This window comes from Jaminaea rosea (genome assembly GCF_003144245.1).
Source record: "Jaminaea rosea strain MCA 5214 unplaced genomic scaffold BDZ90scaffold_7, whole genome shotgun sequence".
NCBI lineage: Eukaryota > Fungi > Basidiomycota > Exobasidiomycetes > Microstromatales > Jaminaea > Jaminaea rosea.
In genome coordinates this window covers 60,650-82,591 of record NW_020289981.1, presented here as the reverse complement: position 1 = coordinate 82,591, position 21,942 = coordinate 60,650, and the positions used below count along the sequence as shown (strand labels likewise).

Genomic DNA, 21,942 nt, shown 5'->3' with positions numbered 1-21,942 from the left:
GCGACTTGGCGTTGGCGGACAGGGCTTCACAGATTGCCTCGTCGTTGACACCCATCAACTCCTGAACACCGACAGCATACAAGATGGAGCAGCTCCCCAGCGCAGATGAGCTCAAGGGTGGGTGCGGAATGCCGAAAGAGGCCAGCAGATTGGGCGTGCGACTGACCCTCCGCCTCGCCATCACGCACACAGCCCGCATGGACTCGCGCAACGAGCAGATGCGCCAGCAATGGATCAAGACATACGAGGCCCGCCTGGTAGCCGCTGAGATCTCAAAGTGTCAAAAAGCAGAGGGCGTCAACCATTACGCCGTCTGCAGGCCACTTGTTGACACCTACCTGGAGCTGTTGAAGGACGCCAAGGTACGCGCGCGATGACGGGAAGCGCATTCGTTCGTAGTGTGTGCGATGGCTGATCAATCTCCCATCTCTTGCTCGCACGCCGCAGGTCAAGGGATACAGAATCGTTGACGAGGAGTAGGCGACGGTGCTACGACAGACTGTGAAGCCCAAGCCGCAATACAAACTGATATCACGACACGACACGACACGACACGATACCACTCAATGCGTAGAAGCAAAATGCTGACATTAAGAGGGCATGATAGAGAAGCAATTCCAGAAGCGCAAAGGAAAAGACAGAGTCCATGATGAGGGTGTGCGCGGGGCCAGACTAGAGCTGAGCCCTTTATTGGAGGAGGGGGGAGTCCATCGTGGAGAAGCGGGCAATGCTGGGGTATGATTGAGTCGTGGCTGTGTGCGTCCGGCCTTAGGCCCGCGTCGGGGAAGCTTTGACGCTCCATCGCTTCAGCCCCTTGACCTTGCGCTCCTTGTCGCGCTCTTCATTGGCAGCAGGAGATGGGGACTGGCTTCCACGTCTTTGCTGATTCTGGCCCCTACCCGCAGGCAGACCCTTAAGCGTCGAATGCGCAGTAGGCGGTGGGGTGGCCTCCCCGCCCTCTGCAGAGTACGCAGCATGAGCAGCCGCTGCCGCTTGCCGGAGAGCATGGGCCGCTTGCCCTCCGTTGGCGGGGGATGCTCGCGGTGAAGGCTTGCTCGATCCATTCGAATCGGTAGATCCGGAGGAGGCGGACCGTTGCCCGTTGGCATGCACGGCACTGATGATCCCATGCTCGTGGCCGGCAGCCGGGATCTCCATCTCCAGGCAGGTAGGCTCCGCGTACTCCCCGCATCCGACGTGGCACTTGTACGTGCAATCATCACAGTCGAGGAAGGGCTTCCAGCCGATGCGGCGCGAGCAGACGTGGCACTTTGCCAATGCGTTGGCGAGCATGATTGCCGGGGGAAGGAGGGCCGCGCTGCCGTAACTGCCGGCAGGAACGGCTGCTGCAGTGCCATTGGACGAGGTGCTGGCATCACCGCCGCGAAGCTTGGAGAGGCTGGGCACCCGCTTGATACCGTTTTTGACTAGCGTGAAACGATGGTAGAGGGGAGCGGGACTGTAGATTGAGGAGGCGACCGTGGCAACAGCGAGGGAAGGCTCTTGATTGTGACCGTTGGTGCTGAAGCGCGAGCTGGCTGTAAGGAAGCTGCCAGCGACCGCCTCGCCATGACTCTCGGCAGTCTGCTCTTGAGAGTCGTCGCTGGCCCGCACCGTCAAGGTCGAGCCGCCAGCGTCCTCGCCATCTTCACCGTTCGCTCGCACGCTCAGCTCGCTGCCCTTCTTCTTGCGCACCACCGACGTCGAGTAGTCCGAGTCGCCGCTCACGACACGTGAAGCCGAGGGTCTGATGGACGATGCCTTCTTGGGTGGGCCCACCTCTGCATCGTTGGTGGCCTGGGCTATCCAGGAATTGCGGATGCTAGGCAGCGTACTGCGCGTGTCGGCGTGCCACCACGGATTGCCGTGCCCAGACACCTTCATCGTGTCCTCGTCTGAAATAGCAGCCATGTTCTTGATGAGCTCGGCGTTCTCAAAACTGACAGCCTCTAGCTGAGCGAGGGCCGACTCCAGCTCCACATCGTCGTCGTCATCGTCGTCATCATCGCCTTCGATGCTCTCGTGCTCTTGCGCTTGGCTCAAAGGCTTGACCTGTCCATCAAAGCTAGGCATGCGCGGTCCGACACCTGGTCGGCGACTACCACCGGCTGTGCCCCTCACGCTGCCTACTGAGCGCAGCGTCCTGCCCTGCGTCTCCCTCATCTCCCTCTCTACGACATCCATCTCAATCTCGCGCAAACGCCTCACCACCTCTCGCATATCAGGCCGGTCCTGTTGTTCCACCTCGACGCAGTCGATGCAGAGCTGAACGAAGCCCTCGGGGCATCCTTCGTCGGCCATGTCCCTCACCTCACCCTCGTCCAGCCCAAAGGACGGCATCTCGCGCTTGAATGTCGTGCTATCGACGAGGTGACGCGAGGCGATTTCGCAGAAGATGACGCCGAGCGAAAAGATGTCGGAGGGCAAGCCGAAGTCAAGTCCAAGTAGGATCTCGGGAGACATGTAGCCGTCTGTGCCGCAATAGCTAATGCGGCGCATCTCCTCTTCGTTGCGGGCTGCGATGCGAGCAAAGCCAAAGTCGCAGATCTTGATGCGGTCGTTGGTCGTGATACTGGGCGAGGGAGCAGCAGAGGTCGGAAGGTCAGACATTAGAAAGGGAGGGTAGACTGGTTTCCCTTCTCACGTCGTACTCACAGCAGGTTCTCCCCTTTGAGGTCGCGATGCATGCAGTTTCTCGCGTGCAAGTACGCCAGAGCCCTCGCGATATCCATCGCAAAGCTCATCCTCAGCCTCCACCCAAACGGCTTCCTCTTGTCCGCAATGTACGAGCGTACGTTCCCGCCCACAAACTCCGAGATGATGTAGATGCGCCCGTCTTGGCCAGGCGACTTGGTCAGACCAATGTATTGTGTGATGTTGGGATGTCGGGCCTCCTTCATCAGCACGCACTCCCTCTCAAAGTACTTCTCCACGTCGTACGTGTTGTTAGGCAGAACCTCCTTGATTGCGACGGGAGTTCCGAGATACTCGCCCTTGTAGACGACGCCGAATGATCCTCCACCGATGCGGATCCACTCGCCGCCATTTGGGCCTGTGAGGTCTTCGAAGCGAACCACGTCGAAGCGGTCCATGCTGAAGAAGTCGTCAGGGATGTGACGGTGGTGGCGCCTTTTGGTCGGTAGATTGGGCTTAGCTGGACGAAGCTCGCGAGGACGCTTGGCGTTGACGTTGGCCTCTACGGCAGGAGGTGGTGGGTCCTGTCGTCTTGCGCCTGCTGCGAGAGGGTAAAAGGCAGAAGGGAGCTGCGGACGCGGCTGGGCGTCGAGGGCCTTGTCGAGTTCTTGAGGAGCTGCTGGCGGGATCATGGTGGTCGACGAAGAAGAGGAGGGAGAGAGAGAAAGTGTCAGCGAGGCGGCGTGAAGAAGTGAAAGCGACGAGGCGGCATAGAGCATATAGCCCCCTCTTGCTGTGAAGGGGTTGACGCCGAGCGCCGAGCTCACCTTCGAGAATGTCGCCGGGAGGAGGCAGGGTAAGGGGTTGAGTCGTTAGTAGTTGCGCAGGATGCAGTTGGGCGAAGGGTCCGAGGTATCAGGGGCCTGGCGACCAAAGGAGGGCGGGCCGCGGGGTGCGTAGCGTAGCGTGTCGTGCGTCGTTGGTTCGTCAGGGGTCGTAGCGGCGAGCGGAAGTGTTGGGCGTCCTGATTGCTCGCGTCTCCTTCGTCGTGATCGTCGCAAGTCGTTACGTCGTGGCAGAGGTCAGATCTCTCGCTCCATCCGATGATGGTGAAGATGGTATCAAGGTCGCAAGAGCCGCTGCCTCGAAATCGCCGCTCATGTCAATCTGTTTGTGGCTCTCATCGGTGGTGCCGTCATTCAGGAGGCGGATTTGGCGCACGGCTGCATGCCGTCCGTCGCTTTCCAGTCGAGGAGCGGACCGAGCTTAGCCGCTGCCCGCCTGCCAGTCGCCGCCGCTGCTTCTTCCGCTTGGCCCCTCACGCAACCAACACTCAGAAGAAAAGGGGCACTTGCCTTGGAAGGAAGGGCGGGCCGATGGGGTGAAATGGATGCTGCCTATGAGGGGGTGTTCACCATGCTCAGACCTCTTCGAAGCAAACCTGGTCCCTTGAAGATCGAAAACTCGTCATGAGCAGGCGCTGGTGGTACCGGGTCCCCAGTCTCAGGCTACTGGGCGCGTCTCCACACGCGTAGAGTAGGTCTTGGGCTGGACATTCACTCAACCGCCGGCTCGCGGACCAACACCACCGCCGCCGTTGAGCGCAACTTTCTCACCTTCTTCCTTTGCTACCAATTCCTTTGCCAGCGTCAGTGAGCCATCGGCAGCGCTCACGAATCATCCACGCTCTTGTCGTCATCCATCTACCTTACCTTGCACTCAACTCTGCGCCACGCCTGGCTCGCCTCGCGCGTTTTAGAGTAGCGGGCCTGCACCCAGCCCCTATTCGCTCGAGCCCTACGTGCGCAAACGAATCGACGGAGAGATGTCATCGTAGCTGCACTCGGAGCCGTCATTTCGATCTAGAGGTGAGTACGATAGATACAGGGGTCTTGACCGGACGGCCGACGGAGGATCATGAGCCGACTTCGGCAGGCGTCAACCCGCTTGCTGCGCGACTGTATGCTCACCTTGTAACGCTTCACATCCCCGCAACGACACCTCATGACTCTGTGACGACCACGTAACGATATCGCAACGACTATTTACGACAGCAAGCATCATCATCATCATCGACAGCACGTGCAGCACCCTACGCATGGCCCGCGTGGCCTCCTTGGCAGGCGCGATCGCCATCGCCCTCTTCGCAGGCCTCGTAGCCGGTCAAACCCCGGTTGCAACATCACCTGGCGCTCGCTGGGGTCAATCATCCGCCTTAGTCGTCTCACATTTCCTCGTATATGGCGGCAAGACGGGCAGTGGCTACTCTTATACGTCTGGTCCCAACAGCGCAGACCTCTTCAGCCTCGACCTCAGCCAGCCCTTTACCGTTTCCTCGCCCCCTTGGACCAGCATATCGCCAATTGCCGATGACAATAGCAATGGCACCACCGTCGCCCCTCCCACTGTCGCCTTTGCGTCTCTCGCTCCCCTCACACATCGCCAGGTCCTCCTCTTCGGCGGAGATGGCGGCTCTACTGTCGCCCTGCCAAGCGGCAACGACTCGGTCTACACCTTGCAGCTCGTCGGCAACAGCTCCGTCACCTGGTCCCAGCCGCAGCTTGCCAGGCAACCTATGCGTAGAATCTACCAGAGCGCGGAGAGTGACGGGAATGGTGGCGTGTGGGTGGTAGGAGGGCAAAAGGCGGATGGGTCGGGAATCTACCTGGCAGAGGCATGGTCGTACAACTCCTCATCGGATGGAGCGCAGACGTTCAGCGCTCTTGCCGCTCCCCCCGCTTCTCTAGCTGGAGCCACCACGACATTACTCAGCGATGGCTCTCTCCTCCTTCTCGGCGGTCAGGACGCCAACACCACGCTGCAGAGCTTCTCGAGTGTGGCTGCATTCGACACCAAGACGAAACAGTGGGTGACACAAGTCACGACTGGGGCTAGCATGCCTGCACCACGTCGAGATCACATCGCCGTAAGCCTGCCTGACCGCCGGGTCTTCATTCATGGCGGAGCAAGCGATGCGGGCCTGACCGAAGCGCTGAGTGACGCATGGATCCTCGACTGGTCCATAGACCCACCGGTGTGGTCGCGTGTCGATGACGGCAGCTCGAGTAGCGGCCCCGGCGCTCGCTTTGGACATTCTGCTGTCGCATACGGCAGGAACATCGCCATCACCTGCGGCTGGAGCGGCGGCAATGCAGCGCAGCAGGGATTGTACATTTTCGATGGCACTTCGCTAAGATCGAGTGGAAAGGGGACGTGGACCGGCGGCAGTTGGGCTCAATCGTACAGCGTAGATCCCAAAATTTCGGCGTCATCTTCGCCGACCTCTTCCTCAGGATCCTCAACGTCGTCGTCTGGGGCAAACAACAGCGGAGGAAACGGCGCGAGCACGTCGTCGGGTGGGTCTTCCTCATCCAATGGCTCCTCATCCTCAGACGCTGGCTCGAGCACAGACGGCTCTTCTCCCTCGTCGTCATCCGAACCCTCCCCCTTCCAGCCTGGCTCGACGGGCAGCAACGCGAGTCCAGGATCAGCGGATGGCACTTCGAAGGCAACCAAGGCCGGAGCAGCCATTGGCGCCCTCGTGGGATGCGGTCTCGTAGTCGCCGCAGGCTACTTCCTCTATCAGCGCCATCAAGACGTCAAGTACCGCAGCGTCTACGGCGGGCAAGGCGGGGCGGGCCTTCTCGCTGGCGGTGCAGCGATGGGCGGGCGAGACGAGGAGGAGGGTGGGGACACATTCACAGAGAAGATACCTGGCGGCGCAGGCGGCGGTTGGTATCCCTTTGCTGCTCCAGCTCGCCCCGCAGGCCCTCGTGCCATGCGTGATCAGCCCGACGAGCACGGCAATCCTGCTTGGACGGCAGGGAATGTAGGCAGCACAAACCACGCAAAGGAAGGGTCAGGACCGCACATGCGACAACGCCTCGCATTGCTGACTGGTTTGACATCGTGGGGCGCTGCACCTCACGGCCAGACGCGCTTCGATATGCTGGCTGATGAGGAGGACGGGATGGAACGTGACCCATACTCTATAAGGGAGGAAGCCGATCAACATTACGGCGACGTAGGCAGGGGAAGCTACGATGATGAGCTCGACGGTGACTACGCCGTCTCTCCCTTTGAGGATCGCGAGACACCCACAGCTTCCTCACAGAACTCGCACAATACCTCTGGCGCCTCCAACACGCCCGGGTACACCTCTTCTTCACAGACGCACTCCTCGCGCTCTACCGCTCCTCTCACGTCATTTTCTGATGCTCGACAGCCAGGCAGTGCGCTCAGCCGCGGCAGCTCAATGCTGAGCGGTCTGGGCGGCTCCAATCCAGCCTGGGGCCCGCTAGGACCCGGAATCAGCGACACCTCGGGGTCGATGATGCGACGTTCCCCGACCTGGTGGTCCCGCTTCATGGGAAACCTGGAGCGCTCAGCCTCAGGCAGGACACTCGTGGCTCCTGGAGCTGGCGAGCCCATTCGTGATCCCGCAAGACCACCCAGCGATATCGGACTGAGCGTTATTCGCGAGTCGCCCCGCTCTGCTGAACCGAGCGAGGAGGATCCCTCCAACCCCTTTGCACACCCTGCGGATGGCCTGGCATTGGCGAATGGACAGCAGCAGAGCAACCAGTCATTGACGTCACTGCAGAGCTCAGTGGGCTCGTCGCACCTCGAGCAGAGATTGCAGGGGATGGACGTAATTCAGCGTACGCGCACGGGCAGCAGTAGGCGGACGCAGAGTACCAAGAGCTCACTGTCTAGCAGCTCGTGGGGCAGGCACCAGAGGAGGAGAGGTGGGAGACCATCAGAGCAGGGATCGCTGGGTGGGGCGAGTCGCATGGGTTCGGTCTCGGAAGAGGCGGTCATGCGTGATGAGGGTGGGGAGGAGATGGTACAGGAGGAGCCAGAGGAGGAAACTCCAGGGGAGGTCATCTGGGGTGGACCTTCAGACTGGCAGCACGGCGATGGCAGCACGCCTCTTCCCGCGAGCGACTCGACGGCATGGCTCCTCACCCCTGCGAGTTCCAACGCGGACTCATCACCTCGCCCAGACAGCGACGAGCACGACGTCACCCTGAACCCGGCCGACACATCGATGGACATTGTTGCGCAGCTGGACGAAGCGCATGATCACGCTTTGCGCGCCACGGCAGCACCGCGTCGTAACGCCAACGCCTCGGACGTGCCGTCCATCACCCCCGCCACGACGAAGCGTGCACGCGCCAATTCCGAGCTCACCAGCCCCGTACGCAAAGCCGTCAAGGCTAGCCCGAACATGCATCTCAATGAGTTTGGGGCCGGCAAGGTGCGCGACCGTGTCAAGGCGATTGAGGCTGCCCGCGCAAAGGGAGAGCAGCCTGCCCCATCACCGACAACTGACACGGCGCTGCAGCCACCCCCACCCGCGGCGAGGAGGAAGACGACGTCGAAGAAGCAGCAAGGGGAGCGCAGTCATGGGCTGGTGCCGAGGGGCCAGCTGTTTGTGGCAAACCCAGATGACGAGGCGTAAAGCGAGCGCACAGGCGCAATCAGACCACAGCATGGACACTCGACAAGACGTACACGACTCGTACTTTCCACTCCCCCCTGGACTCGTTCTCTCTCATGTATCACACCCGAACCCTCCACCCCGTACTTGCAGGGCTGCAGGCATGCCTCGCCCCTACTCTCGCTTCGTGTCCATCCTCTCTCGAGTTTTGATGCCTTCGACTTCTGCTATCTATCTCAGTCATCTTTGTGCCTCACGGAGGGCCATTTCTCGCAATGTCACATCTTGAATCATCGAAGTCGCTGTAGAACGCTATTCTGTGCGGCTTAGTCAGCACCCGCAACTTTGGCTGGTGGAGGCGCGGAATAGCTCAGCGTGGCGTTGCAGTCTGACCAAATGCCGGCGGTCGGGCGAGTGGGCGTGCGTGCGTGCAGCTCGAGTTGCGACGCTGAGCAGCAATGATTTCGATGTCGCACGATCACTTCATCCTGTCCTTCCCTCTCACCACCACTTTTGGCAACGCCGCATGCTCCTCATAGCCAATCGACGTAGCCTCATCGCCTCTCTTACTCCCCTCGCGACCATCCTCAGCAACAGCGCTGCTCCATCCGCGTCCACCGCCCTCGCTCGCACGACGCCACAACTGGCTCTCGGCAACCACACCCACTTCTCGTCCTCGACTCGCCACCTAGCCATGGGTTCCAACTCGTCGACAGCCGCCAACTTCCCTCGCGGGCAGAGCGAGGAGCAGTGGCGTGCGCAGCTCAGCCCAGAGCAGGTGAGTCGACCTCGATGAATTTGTTGTCATTATACACTCAGCGCTCACATCATCACGTCTGTCCCATACTCGCCTCGTCACCCGCAGTTCCGCATCCTCCGCAAAAAAGGTACCGAAATGGCCGGCAGTGGGGAGTACGACCGCCATTATCCGTCTTCAGGCGTGTACGCATGCGCCGGCTGCTCCCAGCCCCTCTACAAGGCTTCGCACAAATTCAAGAGCGGCTGTGGCTGGCCAGCTTTCTTTGACGCTATCCCTGGCGCAATTGACAGGCATGTGGACCGAACGTTTGGGATGAAGAGGATTGAAATTACGTGCAGCGGGTGCGGTGGACATCAGGGACATGTGTTTGAGGGAGAGGGCTTCGATACGCCCACTGATGAGAGGCATTGCGTCAACTCTGTCTCGATCAAGTTTCAGGAGGGGGACGCCCCGGTAAAGGAGTAGAAGTGCGTGCGGGACGTGCTAATATGATCTTCTTGTAGACCCTTGGTGAGCGCCCAGCAGTGCTAGTGAGTTGGACTGACCGCTTTGAGCAACACGTGGTTCTTGCGCTGTCCCCCTTGGTCCATCAGCACGGCGACGAGCATCACGACGTCGATGAGGGGTCCGAGCGTCTGCGGCGGTAGCGCCATCGCGACCCTGGCTGTGGCCTCGCCTGTTGCCGCCATTCTCGTCCCCGTCGCGATCGAGCCTCCCGCAACGACACTCGAGCCTCCTTGCAATGACGCATCGCAGCGTCGCTAGGACAAGCCTTGCAGGCACAGAAGCAGGGCTCAAGATGGCGACGAGCTCTTGACATATCGAGCGATTGGAGGAACGCGGTGCGAGCTCACCCTCTGATATAAAGAATGATACCACTCCTCGTGCTTACGCTTCGCTCCCTCATCTCATAACAATCTCTTGCCCACCCACCAGTCTACCAGCAATGGCAGGCTTCTTTGGTCGAGGCACCTCCTCAAACAACAATTCCACCAGCCATAACAACAACAACAACACCTCGAGCGGGTATGATTCGTCTCCTGTCCAACAGACTACCAGCATCAGCGGTGGGAACAGTGGCAGCGGCGGTGGCAACGCTGACTATGGCTCCACCCAGTCGTCCTACGGTACTGGGGGCGGGGGCACCGCTGGCAATGGCAATGGCGGCGGCGGAGGCGGCGCTCGATCCGAGGCGTGAGCAGCGTGGCATGTCATAATTGACGGCGCAGCGTACTGAACTGTCTTCTTACCCTCGTCACGCACACAGCTCCGGCTTTACCGCCTCCACTGGCTCCCGCTTTGGCAGCATCAACAACGATGAGGCCGAACGCGCCTCCATCTCGACCTTTGGAGGCGGGACATCTATCGCCTCGTCCAATGTCAATCAGAGGGATGATTTTCCACCTCTAGGCAAACAACAAGACCGAGGTTACGGTCAGCAGGAGAGCCAACAGCAGCAAAGCTCGGGCGGGTACGGCCAGCAGCAGGGCCAGCAGCAGGGCCAGAATCACCCACAGCAGGGCAATAATCAGCAATCCTCGTACGGCGGTGGGAACCAGCAGTCTAGCTATGGCGGTGGCGGTCAGCAGCAGCAGCAGCAGCAGCAATCGTACGGCGGCAGTCAGCAGGTCTCGAGCTACGGCCAGCAATCCCAGTCCCCCCACGACAACATGTCTAGCTCCAACGCCGAACGCTCCGGCACCATGGGCACGAACAATGCCTCCTCCCTCGAGATGACCGACGAGTCTGCCCTTCAGCAGCACGGCCAAGGTGGAGGAGACCCAATCGCTATCGCCGCCGACTTCAACTCTGACAGTGCTGAGATTGTCTTCCTCTCCAGCGAGTCTGGGCGCGGCGCTTCGAGGCAGCCTGTGACCAAGTTTAGGATTCACGAGGTCAATCTGAATGTGCACTCAGCTGTGCTCTCTGAGATGTACGTGCGCGCAGCCGAAGGGGCCTTGCTACACACTCACTGACGCTCTGCTTCTCACTCCGCCGGCGTAGGGTCGACACGGAAGACGACGACGATCCCAACACGCCTCGCCCCGAGGTCGTTCTCGAAGAAGATGCCGCAACGCTGAAGCTCCTCTTCGGCCTGATGTACAACCGCCCGGCCCCACCACTCACCATGTCCGACTGGCAAGTAGTCCTCCGCATGGCCCGCGCAGCCCAGAAGTACGACTGCGCCCGCGCAAAGGAGATCGCTGCCGCCTACTTCACGGAGCAGGAGCAGCTCGGTGCCCTCTCCCCCTTCATGGCCTTCGCCGTCAGTGTGCAGTACAAGCTTCACGCACTCGAGGAAGCCGCAGCCGAGCGTTCCGTGAGGTACGACCTCTTCAAGCTACCCCCCATCATTTTCGATCTCATTGGATTCCAAAACTTCCAAAAGCTCTCCGCCTTTCATGCGAAGCGTCAGGCCTTTTATCAGGACGTGCTCAACAACCTCGCCATCGACCCCAAGGAGCTCTCGGACCAGTGCTACCAGACTGGCGGAGTCTGCGCAGTTGGTCCGTGGCAGAGGCTCAAGAAGCGCCTGACTTGGCCTAGGTCGACGGGCAGGGACGGGGGAAAACGACCGCCTGAGCCGAATGACTGCTTGAAATATCTCGCCATCGAGCTCAGCCAGATTGATTGTGGAAGCTGCGCTAGGGCGCTCGCTGAGGCGGCGTTGGCGGTGCAGACGGCGTTGACGAGCTTGCCCGGTTACAGGGAGGAAGAAGAGGATGCGTTCTGATCAAGGGCTAGGAGGCAACAAGGCGCCGGCGCTGGCTCGTAGGCGTCGGGCTGCTCGCTTGCTCGTTTGCTCTCTCGCTGATCATTGGAAGGGATTGCTTTGTTCTCAAGTCTCAGTCTCGCTCTCGTCCTGGTGCTAACAAAAAATCTCGATTCATTCTTGGACAGCCATCTTTTTCCCTTTCTTCTTCAAGCGCAGACGTATACTGAAAGTAGACAAGACCAGCTTGCCCTTCTTCGTCCTCCCCCCACCATCCCCCTACTCGGCGAGCTCGCTCTCTACCTCGAACATTCGCTGGCATGGTGAGGGGCAAACAGCACAACGAGGTCAGCAATTTGCCCTACTGGGTCATGAAACTGTAGCTGCGAGACGCACCTCGGTATGATGGCAACCAGGACATCCATGGCACCACGTATAAGAGCAGGCGCAGTCGGCACACAGCGGCTCAATTTGGCTACGTCCCATCAGCTCGTTGATCTGCGAGGTGGGATCGAGGCGCAAGTGAGCATGCATGGGGTGCAAGAGATGTGATGGTATTGTAGGGACTCACACCGGCGGGCATCGCTATGATGGTCGTTGCCGTGAGGGTCAGCAGAGCTGGGAACAGGGCTAGAAAATCGGCTCGCATGTTGTTTGAGAAGGGTGGTATGTTGGAGAAAAGGTTGGACGCGGCGGCAGGCTAGCTTTTGTACTCTGCCTTATCGCGGCTGTTCACATGAAGTCTCTTCTATCTCGCCGCTTTATATCGTATGACGGCGAAAGATGGAGCTCACATCTTGCCGTCTTGTATAAGAGCGATGAATCGATATCGCAGGCACGAGTATGTGAGAAGCAACGATTGCATCATCTCGCTTTGTTGCCGCCAGTATAGCAGCATAGGTCAGAGATAAGGATGGCTAGGACATGTTCGTATTCGTTTAGCAGAAGGATGACATCGAGACTGGTGTGTGACAGAAGGGTGTTGGCCAGACCTTCAAAATTCTGGTCGTCGCATTGACCTGAACTGAGAGGGCGGCGCCTTCGATACTTCTCACTTTGGGGCGAGCGCTACTCCCCCGGCTCAGGCCGTGACTTGGGCGCAGCCTGCTTTACCGTCTTTGGGAAGGCGGACTTGTCGCTGAGGAAGTTGGGGCCACAGAGATCGTTTGCCGTCTTGACCAAATCGTCCTTGGTCTTGCTCCCCTTGATGTGTGCGACGAGGCTGTACGACGCCTTAAGGCAGTCGGTGCAGAAGGCCGCGAGCTGAAAGTGGCGATTGACATCGCTTTCAGGCTTCCTGAAGATCTTGGACAAGAGTGATCGGTCCTGGCGCAGTAGTAGCGAGAGGTTTGGTAGGTCCATATTGACGCCTTTAGTCTGCTCGATGCCGTGAAGGAGCTGAGCGAAGCAGAGTGGGTGGCCCTCGATGGAACCGGGCGAGTGGGCAAAGGCAGTCATGTTGACGAGGCAAGCCTCGTTACGCAGTCCGACATAAGAGCTGAGGATGGAAGAGATGAAGCCCGCGGGACTCTTCTCCTGCTCGAGATCGTGTTTGCTGCACGAAGTGGTGAGAGAGTGCAAATTCGTAGAAAGCGCCTTCTCGGCGCAGGCGGGGCGCTTGCAGACCGTCTGAGGTCACAAGCGCGAAAGGAGGTGTCAAGAAGGCGATGACGACGAGCAAAAAGTCAGGCACTTACGGTCGACGCAAAGATAGCCGCATTGTTGACGACGCTGGCGTTGGCAGGATTGTCGAAAAAGCTGCGCGATCGAGGCGTTGGGGTCAGCGCAAACATATGTGCAACGGTACGATTGCACTCATGACTGACAGATGGGTGAAATTGTTCTGGCCGTTGAAATCTAGCAGCGATAAAAAGGCAGACAGCTCAGCGTAGACTCTCAGCCACACTGTGCTCTCTTCCCCCACTCACTCATGCAGCGCGTCAATTCCTTGTCATGATAGACTTTGGAGAGAGCGGCCTTGCATCTAGGCGAGAGGCCCGGCATGGTCGCCTTGTAATTGGTGACTCCTCCATCCTGCATCGCGCTGGCGGTGGCCGGGCTCACGAAGAGGGCGAGGGCCGTGGCGATGGAGGCCACCACAAGGGCCAAAGTAGCCGAGGTGGCGGGCGGGGTGATAACGAGCATCGCGATCAGTGGAATTGCAGTCGTTGATCGTGCAAGATGCGGTCTTGATGGTGGGAAACGATATGTGCGATACGACGTTGAAGCAGCGGCGCCACGACTGCTATATGAGGGCGGCGGGGCGAAGGCAGCAACGGAGGGGGCGACACGGTGACGGCGGTACGGCTGGATGACTCCGAGCCGTCGCCCTTGGCCCTCCCGGCACTGCCAGTTTCATGCTGCTTTGTGCTCAACCCTGCGGCCCGAGTCGATATTTTACGATGTCTACGCCGAGTCGTTGTTCTTGTCGACGGCCCGTCCAACCGGGCCGGCCGCTACGGTACCGTAGGTCAACGGGCCCTTTTCGAGGCGGCAGTCGGGTGCCACGTGGCTTTGTGGTTCCGTCTCCTAGTCTGTTCTGATCCTCGGCGCTGTTTCGTCTCGTGCTTCCTACGACACGCAATGATGCCTTCCTTTGTCTTCATTTAGCTGAACAAGACCGTACCAGCAAATCAGCCATTCATCTCAATACGAGGCACCGCTCGAATTGCATCTCTACATTCGCCTCTCGGCGAGGATTCGACGTGAACAGCGTCATCGTTCACGGGAGGTTGGTGGACATTGCTGCATGCACTCACGCTCAGCTCGCCCTTTGCCAGACCCAGGCACACAATAACATAGCGAGCACTGAGACATTGAGCCTCCAGTGCGCACGTTCACGTTCGGCGTTACCAACGAGCCTCATGCGCACCAATGACCCACAGCATCGTAGTATCGCCGTGCGATTGCGATGATGCTTTTTGCTTCCTCAGATCGAGGGTCGCAAGATCAAACAAGCCATGGATGTCATTGTGGCGTTGAGCGGCAGGCGGCCTCCCTGGCGCACGAAGATTGAGGCCACCACAGCTTGGTGGCGATCAAATATGGGCCGGGCCAAGGGCCGGGCCAAGAGGCAAGACGAGGGTGGTGACCCTCCGCCGACAACTACCCGCTAGAACCTCCCCGCCAAAATCAGATACGGAGCGTCTTCGGAGGCAGGGCCGCGACTGAGACCCGCAATAAAAGCGTGATATCTTTGCAAGCCGGCCAAGGGTAACGTTCTTCCTCTCCACCAGAGCAAGCTCGCCGCTCGTCTGGTCAGGTTGGTCCGCCATTGCCAAGCTGATCGTTGCGCTCGAAGGGATGGTGCTCTCGCAAACAGGATAACGTTCCCTCCCTCGTCCCTCGCGCAATAGTAAACTACAAGCCAAGCGAAAAGGTCTCGCCGGTTCGTGATGGGCAGCAGCAGAGCAGGCGGTACCAGACGAGGGGAAAGATACAAGTAGAGAGGCTTGTGGTCGGCCTGACATTCTTTCCCCAATCAACTCTTCCATCCGATCACTCTCGAGCTGGCTCTCGAACCATTCTCAACCCTCTACCGAGCTGGACCTCGTAGCGCCCCTCTCTCATCGAGCTGGTCCTCGTGACGCCCCCATTCTCCCCTCTGCCTCCCTCCATGATGACCTCTGGTAGGCTCCGCACCCACCGCTCTCTACTCTCACACATCCGCCATCCCAGAACTACACGGCACATGACTTCAAGTGCAGACACAAGCCGCCTCATTTCCATGATACGCTTCCTCCTCATCACAGGCACGACAATGTTCTGCCTCGCCACACTCTTTCAAGCTCAAGCTGCCCCTGTCTCTCGCCCCGTCGATCCGGTCCTTTGCACGGCGTCGGCCTGCTATGGTCGAGAGCGGGCTGCACCTCTCAGCGATGCCCCGCTAGCAGCTCTCAACGACCATATGACCACCATGAATCACCCTCAGACTCGCGGCGATGGCGAGCAGCAGCTCGAGGATGTAGTTGCTGAAGCGATAACAGTGACGAGCTCTGCAGACAGCAGGTGGTCTCCTACTGCCCTCGAGAGGATGTTTGTTGCCCAAGAGACTAGCAAAGACAGCCGTGATGCGACGACGCAGCCCGTGTCTCATTCCGCCCCTGACTCTACCACAGGCTCGCCCTCGCACTCGACGCTGCCTTCCAGGCTGGGTAGCCTCGACGCCACGCTCGCGACCCGAGAGCCTATGGAAAACAGTGGCAGCGGCGGCAACGGCAACGCCCTTCCCGCACCTCAGAACATCGCTCCTGCTGCACCGCCTGCAGCGCCCGCGGCGGTCCCGAATGTGGCCCCAGCTTCGCCGTCTTCTCATGGCTCGAACAATGGCCCAATCGACCCCAATCGCTCTCCTGGTGGCTCGTATGCCTCGTACACAAGCAGCTCAAGCACCACGTTATCTGCCACCCCGAGCGTTGCTAGCTCGACGCCGTCTGGATCACCTGGATCTAGCCCCGCGAGCAACGTGGGCCGTTTCTCGTCTGGATCCTGGTGGTCACGCATCGCAAGCTGGTTGTCGCGTGACGCAGCGCAGAGGGGGCGGGGAAGAGGGCGAGGAAGGGGCCAACGCTCAGTGACCACGCCGCAGAGCGAAAGCGAACTCGCCTACTTTTCAATGCTACAGGCACGAATGCCCATGCAGAACAGTGGTAGCGTCAACAACTATGTCCCGCCTGCAGGAGCTCAGAACAATGCTCCTGCTGCGGCACCCGCGGCAGCCCACAATGCGCCCTCAGCGTCGCCCCCCGTCTCACCTGCCGCATCACCCCCAGCCTCACCCGCAGCTTCGCCTCCAGCCTCGCCGGCGTCTTCTGGCAGTTCGAACGCTGGTCCGATTGACCCCAACCGGTCCCCTGCTGGATCGTACGTCTCATCCAGCAGCGCCATGGGCGGATCAGGTACGACAGTCTCTTCGGCCCCAAACCCTGCCAGCACGACGTCGTCTGGTTCATCTTTGGGGTCTGGTCACAGGAGCGGCGTGAGTCGCCTGACGTCTGGATCCTGGTGGTCACTCGTTAGAAGTTGGATGTCCGGTGGCGCAGCACGGGGCAGAGGCCGGGGCCGAGGAGGGCGACGACGCTCATTGACGGACGCGCACGGCAGCCACGCGTACCCGTCGATGTTCGTGGCTCGAGAGCCGATGGAGAACAGTGACAACCTCAGCAACGGCCACGTCAGCGGCGCTCCTGCAGCTCAGAATCACGCCCCTGCGGCGCCCGCGCCAGCTCACCACTCGCCGCCAGCGTCGCCGGGGTCTTCTCACGCCTCGAATGGTGGCCCAATCGACCCTCACCGCTCTCCTGCTGGCTCGTATGCCTCTTCCCCCGCCATGGGCGGCTCAGGCACCACGGTCTCATCGGCGCCAAGCCCAGCGAGAACGACGCCGCCTGCGTCACCCCCGTCTAGCCCAGGGAGCAACCCGCGCCTTGGGAGCCCCAACGGGCCCCTGCAGTCTGGATCCTGGTGGTCACGCGTCACGAGTTGGCTGTCAGGAGGCAGTGGACATGGAGGACGAGGCAGAGGACGAGGGCGAGGACCCGGAGGCGGACGACGTTCAATTACGAGCGCGCAGGGAAGAGTCGTGTCGATGATCGAGGCTCGAGAGCCAATGGACGGTGAGCACGCTCCTCCTGCCGTAGTCCATCCTCCCTCGCCAGCGTCCTCAGCCGGCTCCAACAATGGACCCATCGATCCGAATCGCTCGCCAGGCGGGTCTTTCCGTTCGAGTGACAGCGGCTCAGGCTCCTTGCCTGCGTACCTCGACTCGGGATCAAATCGTGCTAGCACTAGCTCCGGGGCATCTGGTCAGCCTCCTTCGGGAGCGAGTGGCGGGCGAGGGTCCGGTGGTCCATCCAGTATTCCGATGAGCACCTACTCGTTGCAGAATCTGGAAGCCAACCATGCTAGCTCTAGCTCCAAGGGTCCATCGTCTCACCGGAGCAGTGGTCGAGGATCGCATGGCTCGTCCAGTGTTCCGATGAGCACCTTCTCCCGCGAGAACCTCAGTAATCTCTTCGCGAGCGGAGCAAAGCGTCTCAAGAAAATTCTCAAGGGCGGGAGGAAGCGAGGAGCGCCACAAGAGGAGCTTTCGCACCCATTCATGACATATCGGGAGTTCAGGCAGACGCTCGCAGCTCGTCAACCCATGCAGGGCGACAATCCTCCTCAAGCCGCTCCTGCCGCAGCCAATCCTCCCTTGCCGGCCTCGCCAGCTTCCTCGACTGGCTCCAACAACGGGCCTATCGATCCAAATCGGTCGCCTGGCGGATCCTTCCATTCCGGCGACAGCGGCTCAAGCTCCTCGGCTGCTGCGGCCCACGTCCCGGGTTCCAATCACGCTAGCGCCAGCTCCGGACCATCCGCTCAGCCGCCTCAGGAAGGTGGTAACGGACGTGGATCTGGTGGTTCGCATAACGCTCCGACGAGCAGTACCAATTCCTTGATCATCGTTCTCAAGAAGCTCGTCCAGGGTCGAAAGAAGCGGCCGGTGCCAAGGGGACAGCCTTCACAGGCACCGTCAAAGTATCTGCACCGCAGCCAAGCGGCCCTTGCAGCTCGAGAGCCTATGCGCGGCGGCCACGCTGGCGCCGCCGCTCGACCCCCTCTCCCTCCTCCTGTTGCTCCTGCCGCCCCTGCTCCTGCCGCAGTCAATCCCAATGCACCTGCCTCGCCAGCATCTTCGGCCGGCTCCAACAATGGCCCAATCGATCCGAGTCGCTCGCCGGGAGGATCTTATCACTCGGGCCCATCTTCTCCAGTTGCCGCAGGTCCTCAAGGTCCCAACACTGCGAGCGTTTCTCCTCCCCGCCCGCCAGCCCCGAATCCAATTCGACCGTCACAGTTCTGGGCAAAATTCAGGAGAATTCTCGGCTTGAGGCCACGGAAGGCGTTTTCTGATCGAGAACACAACCAAGAGACGCTCGTCGTTAGAGAGCCCATGCGCGGCGGCCACGCTGGCGGCGACGTCCGGCCCCCCGCTCCTGCGGCTGCTCCTGCCGCTCCTGCCGCTCCTGCCGCTCCTGCTGCTGGTGCTCCTGCTGGTGCTCCTGCTGCTGCCGCTCCCGCCGATCCCGTCGTGATCAATGCTCCCTCGCCAGCGTCCTCGGCTGGCTCCAATACCGGCCCGATCGATCCCAATCGCTCCCCTGGGGGGTCCTACGACGCAAGTCCGCCTCCCCGTCCCTTAGGCGGCCCATCGGCCCCTATTCGACCGTCACAGTTCTGGGCGAAGTTCAGGAGAATCCTTGGTCTGAGGCCACGGCAGGCGTCGTTATCTCGTCGGGACCAGAAGCAGGCGACGCCGGCATCTTCAGAGTCCATGTATCAAGTTCCTGCCACGCCTCCCGTCGCTGCGCGGGGCTCCGCTCAGGGCTCACCTTCGAAGTCTGCGGGCTCGGGCAGCTCGAGCTATGGTACGATGGATCCTGATCGCTTGCCTGCAGAGCCCTCCGAGCTGGTGTCGGGCTCTCGCGCTGGAGTCGCTCGCGGTCCCAACGTGGCGAACGGTTCTGAACCTAGACCAATACCAGCCATCCCGATAGCCTGGGCTCCTCCAGCCCACCCGGTGAACCCCTCGTCCTCTTCATCAGCTGGTTCGGCCGCCTCACATCCACCAGGCTTTACTCCTCCAGCATCGCCGTCGACCTCAGCCTCTTCATCGGCAACGTCAGGCGGCTCACATCCAACTGGTTTGGCTCCCCCTGCCTCGCCGCCACTCTCATCTTCTTCATCGGCAGCGTCGGCCGCCTCACATCCGCCCGGCTTTACTCCTCCTGCCTCGCCACCATCCTCACCCTCTTCTTCGGCAACGTCCGCCGGCGCACACCCACCAAGCCCTGCGCCCTTCCGAAAGCCATCCCCTTCTCGAGCGTCATCTCCCTCGCGATCGTCGTCGTCCTCATCCACGGCATCATCGTCGTCGACCGCCACGCCACCAGCAGGCTTTCCACCCTCTCGATCGCCGTCTTCGACGCCGTCGAACACGAGTTCCTACTGGTCAAGACTCGGTAAATTGCTTGGTTGGGGTCGACGATCTATGGTCAATGACTCGGACGTGGAGAGCTTATGGCTTGAGGGACGAGTGCCCATGTTCCAACGCCCCGCCACGCCTTCCGTCAGTTGTCCCGAGTATGCTGCCTGTACGGGCTCGGGGGGATGGAGTCCGGTAGGCTCATGGGGCCCGGCTGCGTCGTCTCTGGGCTCAGGCAGCTCGAATTCTGGTCCCTACGCATCCGATCGCTCGTCTGGAAGCTCTTACGTGTCGGGCTCGGCTTCGGTAGTCGCCGCAGGCCCTCACGGTCCCAACACAGTGAGCCATTCTGACTCTGGTTCGGTCAACAAACCAGGTCATTCGCGAACACCTTCATCGGCTTCAACAGCTGCGTCGTCCGCTGATCGCCGACCAGGCTTCAAACTTCCTCGACCAGCAGCCGTGTGGACAGGAATCAAGAAGTTCTTTGGTTGGGGGCGACGTTCAACTGTCAAAGACGACACTGTGGGGGGCTTCTCGCTGGTAGCTCGAACACCCATGGACGGCCTTCCTCCCCTAGTCGATGCACCTCCCTCGCCAGCGTCTTCAGCTGGGTCCAATCATGGGCCTGTCGATCCGAATCGCTCGCCTACAGGATCCTTTGAGTCGAGCTCGGGCGATTCCTCTGGCAGCAGCCGCAGTTCCTCTTCTGCATCTGGGTCCGTGAGCAACGCGAGTTCAAGCCACTCGACAGCTTCCTCCTCGTCCTCGGCAGCTGCGTCGATCGCCACACAGCCGCCCTCCCGGTCGTCAACGTCGAGGAGCAGATCCTTTTGGTCGAGAATCAGGAGCTTCTTCAGCAATTGGAGGCGACGGTTCATTGCCAAGGACGATGACGTGGGTGGCTCCCTGCTGGCAAGTCGAAAGCCCATGCAAGGCGGCCCTGCTCCACCCGCCCTACCTGCCCTCGTCAATGCACCTCCCTCGCCAGCATCCTCGGCTGGATCCAATCACGGTCCCGTCGATCCAAATCGCTCGCCTGCGGGATCCTTCCACTCAAGCCCGGATCATTCTCCAGGCGGCCGACATGGCTCCAATTCTCCATCTGGGTCACTCAACAGGACTCCAAGCCACTCGGCAGCCTCTTCGTCGTCTTCGTCAGCTGCGTCGGGCAGCACGCGCCCGCAAGGCTCTGCTCCCTCTCGATCATCGTCTGCGACTACTAAATCTTTCTGGTCAAGACTCAGGAGCTTCCTTGGTTTCAGGCGACGGGCTATCATTCACGGGATGGACGAGGAGGGCTCGTTGCTTCAGGCGCGAGCTCCCATGAACAGTGGCCACGCTTCTCCCGCCGCTCCCGGCTCGCCTGGGGCGTCTGTGGGCTCAGCCAGCTCCAACGATGGTCCAATCGATGCCAATCGCTCACCTGGAGGATCCTACGAGTCGCATTCGGGCCATTCCTCAGATGCCCCTCCTCACGGTGCCAGCATTGTAAGCAATTCAGAAGCTGAGTCTGTCAATAATGCCAGTCCAGGCCACTCGACAGGGTCATCGTCGGCCGCAGCGCACCCGCCAGGCTTGGCTCCTCAACCATCGTCGTCAGCATCGCACAATGGATCCTTCTGGTCAGTGCTCAGGAGCTTTCTCGGTTGGGGGCGACGATCAATTGCGAAGGATGACGACGTGGGGGGCCTAGTTAAGGCACGAGAGCCCATGCACGGCGGCGACGCTCCTCCCTCACCAGCGTCCTCAAGTGGGTCCAATCATGGTCCTGTCGATGCCAATCGCTCGCCTGGAGGGTCGTACCAGTCGAGTCCGAGCCACTCATCGGGCAGCGGAGTCGCTCACGGTCCCAACACTATAAGCAGTTCTGAGACGGCCTACAACGTTCATCCGAGCCACTCGCCGACCTCCTCTTCATCGACGTCGTCGCCGACTTCGTCCACGCACACGTTCTGGTCCAGACTCAAGAAATGGTTCGGTTGGGGGCGACGGTCTATTGTCAAGGACGAATAGGCGAAGGCCCAAATGCCTCGTTGCGCCTCGTTTGAGGAGAGATTGGGCCAGTCTAGCTTGTGCCAAACCGCTTCCGTAACCCTGTCTGGCCTCTTGATTCGAATATCTACTTCTTTCGGCATCCTCTCCTTACACTTTATCGTTTTCAATCGACATGCTTCACATAACAGTCTGCTGCTTGCTCTCGTCCCACACCAGGTTTTCGTGCGGGCGGCGGTACACTGACGAAAAAGTCGTCATTTGCGGTTGCTGCCCACTCGAGATGGGCAGCAAACGCGCAAGGGCATCAACTCTTGTCTGTCGGCCGCCGTGAATTGTGACGCCAGGAGGCTGCGGCGGCGTGTACACTGAACAGGTCTCATCACGCGAACAGCCAATTCACTTAACCCAGAGGGCTTTCGTGAGAA

General features: G+C 60.3%; 8 protein-coding genes across 8 annotated transcripts; 5 read left to right on the top strand and 3 right to left on the bottom strand.

The window, feature by feature from the left end:
* Nucleotides 1-624, top strand: BDZ90DRAFT_175035 (putative NADH-ubiquinone oxidoreductase 12 kDa subunit). The gene is made up of 3 exons (XM_025503723.1): nucleotides 1-117; nucleotides 193-362; nucleotides 448-624. The coding sequence occupies exons 1-3, from the start codon at nucleotides 84-86 to the stop codon at nucleotides 478-480; spliced, it is 237 nt and encodes a 78-aa protein (XP_025361915.1). The 5' UTR covers nucleotides 1-83; the 3' UTR covers nucleotides 481-624.
* A 144-nt stretch (nucleotides 625-768) lies between these two features.
* BDZ90DRAFT_220290 (kinase-like protein) lies at nucleotides 769-3,092 on the bottom strand (the record flags this gene model as incomplete). Its single annotated transcript, XM_025504427.1, has 2 exons — nucleotides 769-2,572; nucleotides 2,656-3,092. The coding sequence occupies 2 exons, from the start codon at nucleotides 3,090-3,092 to the stop codon at nucleotides 769-771; spliced, it is 2,241 nt and encodes a 746-aa protein (XP_025361914.1).
* Nucleotides 3,093-4,265: 1,173 nt separating this feature from the next.
* Nucleotides 4,266-8,373, top strand: BDZ90DRAFT_232286 (hypothetical protein). Its single transcript, XM_025506193.1, has 2 exons — nucleotides 4,266-4,502; nucleotides 4,689-8,373. The coding sequence occupies exon 2, from the start codon at nucleotides 4,733-4,735 to the stop codon at nucleotides 8,096-8,098; it is 3,366 nt and encodes a 1,121-aa protein (XP_025361913.1). The 5' UTR covers nucleotides 4,266-4,502; nucleotides 4,689-4,732; the 3' UTR covers nucleotides 8,099-8,373.
* Nucleotides 8,374-8,654: 281 nt separating this feature from the next.
* Nucleotides 8,655-9,344, top strand: BDZ90DRAFT_240200 (putative methionine-R-sulfoxide reductase SelR). The gene is made up of 2 exons (XM_025507375.1): nucleotides 8,655-8,855; nucleotides 8,943-9,344. The coding sequence occupies exons 1-2, from the start codon at nucleotides 8,772-8,774 to the stop codon at nucleotides 9,300-9,302; spliced, it is 444 nt and encodes a 147-aa protein (XP_025361912.1). The 5' UTR covers nucleotides 8,655-8,771; the 3' UTR covers nucleotides 9,303-9,344.
* Nucleotides 9,345-10,837: 1,493 nt separating this feature from the next.
* BDZ90DRAFT_174980 (hypothetical protein) lies at nucleotides 10,838-11,745 on the top strand. The gene has a single exon (XM_025503722.1). The coding sequence runs from the start codon at nucleotides 10,936-10,938 to the stop codon at nucleotides 11,569-11,571; it is 636 nt and encodes a 211-aa protein (XP_025361911.1). The 5' UTR covers nucleotides 10,838-10,935; the 3' UTR covers nucleotides 11,572-11,745.
* Nucleotides 11,675-12,268, bottom strand: BDZ90DRAFT_232283 (hypothetical protein). Its single transcript, XM_025506192.1, has 3 exons — nucleotides 12,122-12,268; nucleotides 11,947-12,048; nucleotides 11,675-11,865 (listed from the first exon to the last, which is right to left on the bottom strand). The coding sequence occupies exons 1-3, from the start codon at nucleotides 12,197-12,199 to the stop codon at nucleotides 11,830-11,832; spliced, it is 216 nt and encodes a 71-aa protein (XP_025361910.1). The 5' UTR covers nucleotides 12,200-12,268; the 3' UTR covers nucleotides 11,675-11,829.
* A 350-nt stretch (nucleotides 12,269-12,618) lies between these two features.
* BDZ90DRAFT_227128 (hypothetical protein) lies at nucleotides 12,619-13,695 on the bottom strand (the record flags this gene model as incomplete). Its single annotated transcript, XM_025504739.1, has 4 exons — nucleotides 12,619-13,179; nucleotides 13,248-13,308; nucleotides 13,377-13,407; nucleotides 13,479-13,695. 4 exons carry the CDS (start codon nucleotides 13,693-13,695, stop codon nucleotides 12,619-12,621), a joined length of 870 nt encoding a protein of 289 aa, XP_025361909.1.
* Nucleotides 13,696-14,916: 1,221 nt separating this feature from the next.
* Nucleotides 14,917-21,707, top strand: BDZ90DRAFT_174946 (hypothetical protein). Its single transcript, XM_025503721.1, has one exon. The coding sequence runs from the start codon at nucleotides 15,167-15,169 to the stop codon at nucleotides 21,533-21,535; it is 6,369 nt and encodes a 2,122-aa protein (XP_025361908.1). The 5' UTR covers nucleotides 14,917-15,166; the 3' UTR covers nucleotides 21,536-21,707.
* The last annotated feature ends 235 nt before the right edge of the window (nucleotides 21,708-21,942 follow it).